At 31.1% G+C, this 11,555-nt stretch overlaps 1 protein-coding gene across 26 annotated transcripts in view; it reads right to left on the bottom strand.

Annotated features, from left to right (window-relative positions):
• ptprfa (protein tyrosine phosphatase receptor type Fa) overlaps positions 1-11,555 on the bottom strand; it is a 566,130-nt gene that overhangs the window by 154,646 nt on the left and 399,929 nt on the right. For all 26 annotated transcript variants that reach the window (XM_087254905.1, XM_087254894.1, XM_087254901.1 and 23 more), the window contains one exon: positions 7,205-7,315. In XM_087254905.1, coding sequence (XP_087111031.1) covers positions 7,205-7,315 — 111 coding nt within the window. The remainder of the gene's footprint in view (positions 1-7,204; positions 7,316-11,555) is intronic.

Here is an 11,555-nt window from a genome sequence, read left to right as displayed (position 1 = left end):
CGAGAAAACAGAGTCAGAGATTCAGAAAGAGATCAGAGTCAGAGATTCCTGTCCACCGACACACAGCCACAGAAACGCACCTTCCCGCTGGTCTGAGAGTGAGGAGTGGATTGATTGTGGATGGCAGGGTGCGATGAAGATGGAGGAAGGGAAACAAAAGAGAAGAGAGCAGGAGGAGGAGGAAGAAGACAAGGAGAAACAGAGAGAGTAAAACAGGCAAAATATTCTGCTTATCCAAAAAACAGACATGAGAACATGGAGACAACAACAGCACCAGAGCGCACACACACACACATACACCCTCATTTCTGGATTGTTTTTTTTTTGTATTACACCTCAATGTGTATTTTATGAGAGTATGCATAACATGTAGATTACACAGAATGCATTGCAAGTCCTTGAAGAGATAGTTCACCCAAATATTGATTTACTATTTACTCTCCCTCAAGTGGTTTCTTTTTTCTGCTGAGATATTTTGAAGAATGCTTTCATTAAAAAAAAATCTTCTTATGTGTTCAACAAAACAAAGAAACTCATAAAGGTTTGGAGCAAGTAAAGGGTGAGTAAATGATGACAAAGATTTCAGTTTGGAATGAAAAAATCTAAAATATCCCGTTTTGGATGATAGTTTTTAGCTTTCTTCAAACAGGATAAATAAAGTCATAAAAAGGTTTAAACAGCACAGATGAGAGAGTACATAGTGAATAGTAAATTTCATGGTGAACTATCCCTTTAAAATGTTACTGAAATGTTTTGTTCCTTACTTTTAGTACTACTAATATTAATAATTATAATAATAATAATAATGAATTATGTACTATTGAAATACTTAACATACAAAGGAATAATATTAATAATATCAACAATAATAACAACAACAACACAATAATATTAATAATAAATTATGTACTAATTATTTACTTAAAATACTTAACATACAAAAAGCCTCATAACAACAACAACAACAACAAATGCACTTTTAAAACACTTAACGTACAAAGGAATAATAACAATAATAATAAAAATGATGTCTTATTAAATTACTTAACACACAAAGATGCAATAATAATAATAATAATACTAATAATAATAATAATATCAAAATAAAAAATGTAATAATAATAATAATAATAATACTAATAATCAATTAAAAAACTTAAAGACAGAATAATAATAATAATAATAATATAAAAAATAAAATAAAATAATAATAATAATACTAATAATCAATTGAAAAACTTAAAGACAGAATAATATTAATAATAATAATAATAATAATAATAAATTATGAACTATTGAAATACTTAATATCTAAAGGCATAATAATAAAATAATAATAATAAACAACAACAATAACAACAACAACAACATATAATAAGTAATAATAAGTATGTACTATTAAAATACTTGACGCACAAAGGAATAATAATAATAATAATAATAATAATAATAATAATAATAATAATAATAATAATAATAATAAAGTATGTACTATTAAAATACCTAACGTACAAAGAAATAATAATAATATTGATAATAATAATAAGTATGCACTATTAAAAAACTTAGCGTACAAAGAAATAATATCAATATTATTATTATTATTATTATTATTATTATTATTATTATTAATAATAATAATAATAATAATAATAATTTGTTATTATTATTATTACAAGTATGTACTATTAAAATACTTAACATACAAAGAAATAATAATAATAATAACAACAACAACAACAACAACAACAACAACAAAGTATGCACTATTAAAATACTTAACGTACAAAAATAAATAATAATAATAATGATAATAATAATAATAATAATAATAATAATAATATGTACTATTAATAATATTAATAATAATAAAAGTATGTACTATTAAAAGACTTAACGTATAAAGGCATAACAACATTGACGACATCAAATGTACTTTTAAAATACTTAACAAAAACCTAATAATAATAATAATAATAATAATAATAATAATAATAATAATAATAATAATAATAATAATAATAATAAAATGTACTATAACACACACGCACTCACACGCACACGCAAAAGCAGCAGGGTGCAGGACTCTCAACAGTGCTTGAGGGTCTCAGTGTGATAAGGCACATGGGAATGAGAGTGAACACACACAATCTTTCACATGAACGGATAAGCACTTATGGAATGATCACTGGCATATACAGTGATTAAGGTGAAAACACCTACTCACTGCAGCTGAGGCCAAAGAAACAAGACAGAGAAATTAGAGCAAGAGAAAGATGAGGTGGAAATACAGTAAACAAACAAACACAGGCCCACACACAGAGTTCAGATCTGGTAAATGCACGTGCGTGTGTGTGTGTTTGTGTGAGTCACTGAGGTTTACACACCTGTAGAAAGACTTTAGGTTAATATAAACATGAAGAAAACCACATCACAGCAAACACAAACCAGACTCATTAGTAGAGTTATGCAACATGTTTAAAATCCACATGTAACATTATTGTTGATTAAATTAAATTGGCTTTGCTCCTGCTGCTGTTGCCAAGACAGGTTAAAATGATGTCATTAAGATTTTATTTAAAGATACTTCACCGACAATTATTTAAACCTTAACTAAATAAAAATAAAATAATAAAATAAAGTTAAATAAAACTGAAATGTCATAAATCATATGTTATTTAAATATATTTCACATACAATTCTTTAAACCTAAAAAAAAATAAAATTAATAAAAAATGTAAATAAATAATAAAACAAAATTAAAATGATGTCATTAAGAACTTAAAGATATTTAAAATGCAATTCTTTAAACTTTAGTTAAATAAAAATTAAATAAAATTAAATGAAAAATATATAAAGTTTTATTTAATTAAAACGATGCCATTAAGATACTATTTAAAGATACTTCACATACAAATCTTTAAACCTTAGTTAAAAATAACATAAAAATTACATTAAACTGAACTAAATAAAATAAAATTTAATAAAAAATAATTTAATAAAACAAAAATAAGAAAATTAAATAACCTTAGTTAAAAAAAGAAACAAAATAAAACATTTAAATTTAAAGATAAAATGAATTAAAATTAAATTAAATTGATGTCATTAAGATGTTATATAAGTTTACATACAATACTTTAATCCTTAGTTAAATAAAAATGTTAAAATTATATATATATATATATATATATATATATATATATATATATATATATATATATATATATATATATATATATATATAATAAAATGTAACAAAATAAATTTTATTAATATTAAAAATGTTATTAAATAAAAATAAATAATAGTTCAATTAAAATGATATTATTAAAATCTTATGTAAAGATACTTTTAATAATTAAAGGACAATACAATTATATAAACCTTAGTTAAATAAAAATACTAAAATAAAAATAAATTAATATAAAAAATTTATTACATTTAAATAAAAAAAATTATTATAACAATGTCATTAAGATGTTATTTAAAGATACTTCACATCCAAAAATAAACATAAAATAAACATTAGTTTGAAAATACTATAACTTCATCAAGTTAAATAATACAATTTAATATTAATATATCATTAATAAAAGAAAAAAACTAAATGTTTGAATATTCTTCACATGAATGAAAAAAACATATGCAAAAATTTCAAATTTTTTTGATTCACTGATTAAATCTCAGTGTACTTTACACCTTCATTAACTGCATTTAACATTTACATGCAATTAAATAATGATTGGCTTTAATTTTAGTTTAAACGTGTGCTTTCACACCTTTTCATGGGCTTTTTGGCTGTTGTTTTTGTCTATTAATTAAATTTAAGTGTTTCTTTTATAGCACTTCAACAAATTATATCTGCAGATTTTTTCAGGCAGTTTTTTTTTTCCAATTTTTTTTTCTTATCATTGATCCAAGTCATAAATCTCCACTTAAGCAGTACTTCCATACACCAAACGTCATCGTTTTATTCATATCTATATTTAAAAGGATTTTTTTTACCCTATTTACCAGAAAAAAATACACTTAACACTGACATGATATTTAACCTATATGTACTTTACATAAATATTTAATTTTAATATATATAAACCAATATATATACCAACATATTATAACATATTAAATATTTAACATATATAGCCATATAATGAGAGTTATATCATCTTGCAGCATCTCAGTTACAAAACAACAAAGCAACATATAGTGATAAGCCCATAATGTTCACTTAACCACATCAATAGTACATCCTTGAATAAAAACAGCAATAAAAGAATGACACTACTATTGAAAAATTCATGGACTAACAAAACGAGAACATCTCTCTCTCTGGCCATAAAGCATCAGATACTCATACATATATATTAAATGTCATTCATCAAGAGAGAGAGTGTGTGTGTGTGTGTGTGGTCTGTGTAAAGATCATAGGGTTCCTGAGAGAATTCACTCGATATGATCTCCTCCATGCATCATTTATATGAGCTCCTCTCTCATTGGTGGAGAGCTTAGGGAAGAAGACGAGCAGAATTTATGGACAAAGATTTGAGTCTTGTTCTCATTTCCCCTGCTTTCATTTCACACACACACACACACACACACACACACACAGGCAGAATTCACACTATCAAAGAGCATCGTATCACCAAGGTCTGCATTTAAAGGTCTTTAAGTGCTTGCCAGGCAAAAGTGTGTGTGTAAAAGGAAACATGGTCTCTGACTGTAATAGATCCCACCATTAATGAGGGAACTTCCACAACGGGATTCTCTGATCTGGCCGGCAAGTCTCAACCAGCAGACTTTCATGACCAGCAGGATGCCTTATTTGAAGTAACTTGCTTTCTTTACCATGCTAAATTTTGAATGCTATGATAAGGTTATCAGATATACTTTGAATCTACTTAATACAAACATCATGTAATTATAATCAAGAAACAGTAATCGATCATCAACACCAGGGGTCACCAAACTTGTTCCTGGAGATCCAGTGTCCTGCAGATTTTAGCTCCAACCTCTAATCAAACACACCTGAACAAGCTAATCAATGTCTTACTTAGGTATACTTGAAACAGCCAGGCAGGTGTGGTGAGGCAAGTTAGAGCTAAAGCCAGCAGGGACACCGGACCTCCAGGACCGAGATTGGTGACCCCAGATGTACACTGTATAAAATGTAATGACAATATGTCAAGACAACATGCACTTTTATGTTGCTTTCACTTATTTTAATAAGTTAATCAGGTTTCAACTCAATTTTTAAAATTATACTAAGTTTAACTTAATATTTTAGTCTGTTTTATTGATGTAGTTGAGATGACTAGCAATGTTAACAACAAAATTTAAAGTGACAATTTTTTCACAGTGTATCATCAATAATCACATTGAATTTATAATAAGACAATTATAATGTCAAAGTATAGTAGTTAAGAAGCTTATTTTGTGTAAGAGAATCAGATCCTTCGATCAGTGACCCAATGAATCAGCCCAAAATGTCCTTGCTAATGTATATGTGTTAATGTACATACTCTTAAATATTTTAGTTTTATAAATGAGTACACCCTTTACAGATCTAGCTTTACAGATCTACTTTCTATAGCATGCTATACACTGAACATTTATATAGGTTGAATTTAAATAAACTAATTAAATGTTATAATGTTCAACTCAAATTGTTTATTTAAATTAAACCCAAATAAATTCTTAATCTTAATCTTAAAACAAAAATTTTAAATCCAAGGAATCATCTCAGATTTTTTTTTTTCCAGTGTTCGGGATATTGGTGTAAATGCATTAGATTAGTCAGTACCAAAAGCTAAAACTGAATCTAATCTACTATAACAAAAGTACAGCGAAACTAATATGTTAGGGAAAAATATGAAATCAAATTAATTGTATTATGTTTCTATTCCATCAAATATTACGTGACCACACTCTTATTTTAATGAATATAATGGTTTATTGAAACTGTTTTATTTGAATGTGCCAAAATATATTGCCAAAATACTGTATATTGACTGTGAAATTAATAAGGGGGTGTACTCATTATACAGTATATATTATTCTTATTGTTATATAAATTATTATTATTATTATTATTATTATTATTATTATTATTATTATTATTATTATTATTAATGTAAATTAGTATTATGTAAAAAAGTATTATGTAAATTATTATTATTATTATTATTATTATTATTATTATAACTGTTAAAATACAGTATATTGAATGGGAAAGTAATAACGGGGTGTACTCATTATACATTTTATGTTATTCTTATTGTTTTATAAATTCTTTTTATTATTACTACTACTACTACTACTACTACTACTACTACTATTATTATTATTATTATTATTATTATTATTATTATTATTATTATTATTATTATTATTATGTGAATTAATATTATGTCAATTAGTATAATGTAAATTAGTATTATGTAAATTAGTATTATGTAAATTAGTATTATGTAAATTCTTATTATTATTTATAATATTATTATTGTTAAATACTGTATATTGACTGAGAAATTAATCAGGGGGTGTACTCATTATACAGTATATATTATTTTTATTGTTAAACAAATTATTATCATTATTATCATTATTATTATTATTATTATTATGCAATTTATTATTATTATTATTATTTTTTTTTTATATACATAAATTATTATTATATATTATTATATAACGCTGACTATAAACGCAAACGAAAAGTGTCCCGGTGTGTATGAGCCTTCAGATTACAGAACTTCACGTAGTTGTATCTCCACCAAATATTGTCGTATTCTATCATAGTATAAATCAAAATGTTTCTAAATTTCCAAATCTCCACTTCTGACTAGATTTGTGGTCAACGATTATGATGTGTGCAAATAATCTTACATTACTTCTAATAATACAGATCATCTTATAATTTCACAGCAAAGTCTGAGACACTTTAATTAATTAAAATGATTAATTTTCATTTCAAAGAACTGATTTGAGATTCAGCAATCCCCTCATTCAAGCTAAAGTGCCTCTGTGCAGCATCCGCCTCAGAACTGCGGTGTGTTTCTATTAAGACATTGGGTGCTAAAAGAGAGAAGTGTGTGTGTGTGTGTGTTTTAAGTGTCAGCTCCTCTTCTGGCTGAAGAAACACCTGTTTGAAAGTAGAATAAAGGTAAACAGGACAGGTTTTGGATCCTCCAGAAGATCTTACCTCTGACGTAGAGGTTTGCAGGAGCCGAGTATCGAGTTCCCGCGCTGTTCACCGCCACACATTCATACTTGCCCTGGTCTGATTCCTCGCTGTTCTCGATCTGCAGCGCTCCTGCAAACACAACACGCACAATCACACACGACGCACAAACAGAGGCGGCCAGAAGTAAACAACATACAGTTGAAGTCACAATTATTAGTCACTTTTTTAAATATATTTTCCAAACGTTAATTAACAGAGCTAGGAATTTTTCACAGTATTTCCTAAAATATTTTTTCTTCTGCAGAAAGTCTTATTTGTTTTATTTTGGCTAGAATGAAAGCAGTTCTTAATTTTTTTGAAAACAATTTCGTGGTCAATATTATCAGCAGAACAAACCACTGTTATACAATGACTTGCCTGATTACCCGAACTTCACCTAATTAAGTCTTTAAGGGTATACTTTCACTTGGCTATCCGAACAGTGCCCAGGCGCGTCTGACTCCCATTTCCCCATTCGTTTGACAAGTATGAGTGATTTGAATCAGCCCAGGTGTGATTTAGTTGGCCGGACCTGGCCCTGTTGAAAGAGGTGTGCCAGAGCGAAGTTCGGTTGGGCTTTAGCATGGTACACTTGTAGTGTTTCCCCCACAGACATGTGGTACAGGTGAATTGGGTAGGCTAAACTGTCTGTAATGAGTGTGTGAATGAGTGTGTGTGGATGTTTCCCACAGATGGGTTGCAGCTGGAAGGGCATCTGCTGCGTAAAAACGTGTTGGATAAGTTGGCGGTTCATTCTGCTGTGGTGACCCCCATATTAATAAAGGGACTGAGTTGACAAGAAAATCAATGAATGAATAATCTTCAAAACTGATCAGACGCATTATCGATTAAGGATGCTTTCACACCTAGACTTTGATTCGAAACCTGTCTTGTTTGCCCGGTTAGTTTGTGCAATCGCGTTTGGATCTGCGCCAAAACAATTGGTCCGAGATCGATTGAAACGAACTCTGGAGCGGATCGATTGTGGTAAGAAAGCGGTACCATCCGAGCCCGGCTATATCACAGTGTTTTATACATATATAATAGGCATACGGCTATATGAAGAGAGAATTATGAGTAGGGTGGAAGGTCATTCAAGACATCTCAAGTCTCCCGGAAGTTCCGGGAATCTCCTGCAAATGCACAGAGACTCCCAGACCCCCGCAAATGAGTAATAATCTTGTGTTTCCCTCCCAGTCTTCAAATACATCACGCACCCTTCTCACACCTCCCTAGTGCATCCTCCATCGCTTTTCAGACACGTTGCACGTACCCTGTCAAACCACCACCCCCCGTGAAAACTGAGCGGGACTCAAAATAAGCCGTGAAACTCTGACCAATGTGAGGAGAGTTTACTCACACGTGACTTGTTTTAGCTATTTTGGTCTGTTTAGAAACTTTGCATGTGAAAGCGAACCGCACAAAGAACAAAAAGCAACAATGTAACAATTGTAATCTCTGTTTCGGAACAAATGAATCGATTCACAGGTGTGAAAGCACCCTAAGTGAGTGAGATCGAGCTCGGAAGGTGAAAAATGCGATGTGAGTGCGGGAGATGGGAGAGGAGACAATCACGCCTGGGGACAGCTCAAGACAACTGAGCCTAGTGTGAGTACACCCTATATGTAACTTTAAGCTGAACACTAGTATCTTGAAAAATATCTAGTCAAACATTATGTGCTGTCGTCGTGGCAAAGATAAAACAAATCAGTTATTAGAAATGAGTTTTTAAAACTATTACGTTTAGAAATGTGCTAATAGAAAAATATACAGGACGGCTAATAATTCAGTCTTCAACTGTATTTCTTCTTAAACAGCACGGACACATGGACTAACACTCAGCTGGCATATGACCTTTCTCGTCTGTCTAAATACTGAAGGAAAAGAGCAACATCTTTCACTGCGCAATTCAATAAATCTAAAGCAAACTGAGTTATTTATTCATTGTGGCAAGTAAAAAGAGCTGCGGGCTACGCCAGCTATATCCGTCACAGTGTGTAAGCTCTGCTATTCTGCTAGTCGAGACAAAGCCGCGCTCTTGGAGAGTAAATCTATCAAGACATAATACAGCGGCTGCAATTACTGTCAATACGTCTTCAACACATCCACGGAAAACAAAAGAAGATCCAGGTGGACTAATACTGGAGATTTATTTACCTTGGACAGATTATAACATCTCCCTCACACACTTACCTGGTTCCAGCATTCAGTTCATCTTTGACAACACACACACAAGATTTATAGACAGATATTTTGCAATTATTGGGTTTTTAGTATGGAAGTGCTGTTTATTTATTTATTTATTTTTTTTTTTTGCGTGATGTGACATACATCATGCAAACTGTGGATAATGGAAGCACACGAAGACAACCAAAAGAAACAATGCTTTCAGTGTATTTCAGAAGTATTCCTGAAATGCATTATGGGATGGGTTTATAGTAAATATGTGCATTAACAATAGAAACATAATCAGAGACTGCGAGTGCATGAGACCTCATTAGAAAACTGAGCATTAACCTCGCTCCAATAGCGTGAAATACTGACGAATGACCCGTTAATACACTTATAGCACACATAAACACATATAACCAACTATATATATGTACAGTGCATCTGGAAAGTATTGATAGCACTGCACTTTTTTTCACTTTTTTATGTTACAGCCTTTAAAAATGGATTAAATTAATTTATTTCTTTAAAATTCTCTGCATTATCCCATAATGACAATGTGAGAAATGTTTTTTGAAATTGTTTCAAATTTATTAAAAAGTAAAAAAGCTGAAAAATCACGTGTGCATCAGTATTCACAGCCTTTGCTCAAGACTTTGTTGATGCACCTTTGGCAGCGATTACAGCCTCAAGTCTTTCTGGATATGGCGCCATAATCCTGGCACTCCTGTCTTTGGGAATTTCTGCCCATTCCTCTTTGCAGTTCCTCTCAAGCTCTATTAGGTTGGATAGGAAGCGACGGTGTACAGCCATTTTCAGATCTCTCCAGAGATGTTTAATAGGATTTAGGTCTGGGCTCTGGCTGGGCCACTCAAGGACATTCACAGAGTAGTTGTGAAGTCACTCCATTGATATTTTGGCGGTGTGCTTTGGGTCATTGTCCTGCTGGAAGGCCCCAGTCTGAGGTCAAGAGCACTGTGAAGCTGCCGCCACCATGCTTCACTGTAGGGATGGTATTAGCCTGGTGATGAGCGATGTCTGGTTTTCTCCGAACGTAACATCTTGTATTCACTCCAAAGAGTTAAATTTTTGTCTCATCAGAGCAGAGAAGTTTGTTTCTTACGGTCTGAGAGTACTTCAGATGTACTTCCGTCCGAGAGGCTTCCGTCTGGCCACTCTACCATACAGACCTGATTGGTGGATTGCTGCACAGATGGTTGTCCTTCTGTAAGGTTCTCCTCTCTCCACAGAAGAACGCTGGAGATCAGACAGAGTGACCATCGGGTTATTGATCACCTCCTTGACTAAGGCTCTTCTCCCCCGATCACTCAGCTTAGATGGCCGGCCAGCTCTAGGAAGAGTTCTGGTGGTTCCAAACATCTTCCACTCACGGATGATGGAGGCCGCTGTGCTCATTGCAACTTTCAGAGCAGCAGAAATGTTTCTGTAACCTTCCCCAGCCTTGTGACTCGAGACAATCCTGTCTCGAAGTTCTACAGACAATTCCTTTGTCTCCATGCTTGGTTTGGGCTTTGACAGCACCACCAACCCTGGGTTCTTATATAGACAGGTGTACGCCTTTTCAAATCATGTCCAATCAACTGAATTAAGCACAGGTGAACTCCAATGAAGCTGCTGAAATATCTCAAGAATGATCAGTGGAAGTAGAATGTACCTGGGCTTTATTTAGAGCTTTACGCCAAAGGCTCTGAATACTGATGTACATGTAATTGTTCAGCTTTTTTTATTTTTAATAAATTTACAGCAATTTCAAAAACTCTTTTTTTCACATTGTCATTATGGGGTATTGTGTGTCGAATTTTGAGGAAATAAATACAATTTTATACATTTTGGAATAAGGCTAACATAAAAAAAAATACTTTCTGGATGCACTGTATAATTAAAAAAAAAAATAAATAAATAAATAATAAAAAATATATATATAAATAAAAAAACATTACTTATTATTGAAGTTATTATAGATTATATAGGAAGAGGTTTCAGAAAATGTAATGATTTAAACACGTTTAAATCATTGTGAGTATTAGGTATTTTTGAGTCTTTTATTATGTAATTAAAGTAGTTTTTCTGTTTATATGCAATATGTTTTGCTATTATTTAACTGAATGACATTGTATTCTCTATAAATCAAGCTAAAAAT

This window comes from Danio rerio, chromosome 6 (assembly GCF_052040795.2).
Source record: "Danio rerio strain M-AB ecotype USA chromosome 6, GRCz13ab, whole genome shotgun sequence".
Classification (NCBI taxonomy): domain Eukaryota; kingdom Metazoa; phylum Chordata; class Actinopteri; order Cypriniformes; family Danionidae; genus Danio; species Danio rerio.
The sequence above is the reverse complement of the archived record's forward strand: the minus strand, read 5'-3'. Positions and strand labels throughout refer to the sequence as shown.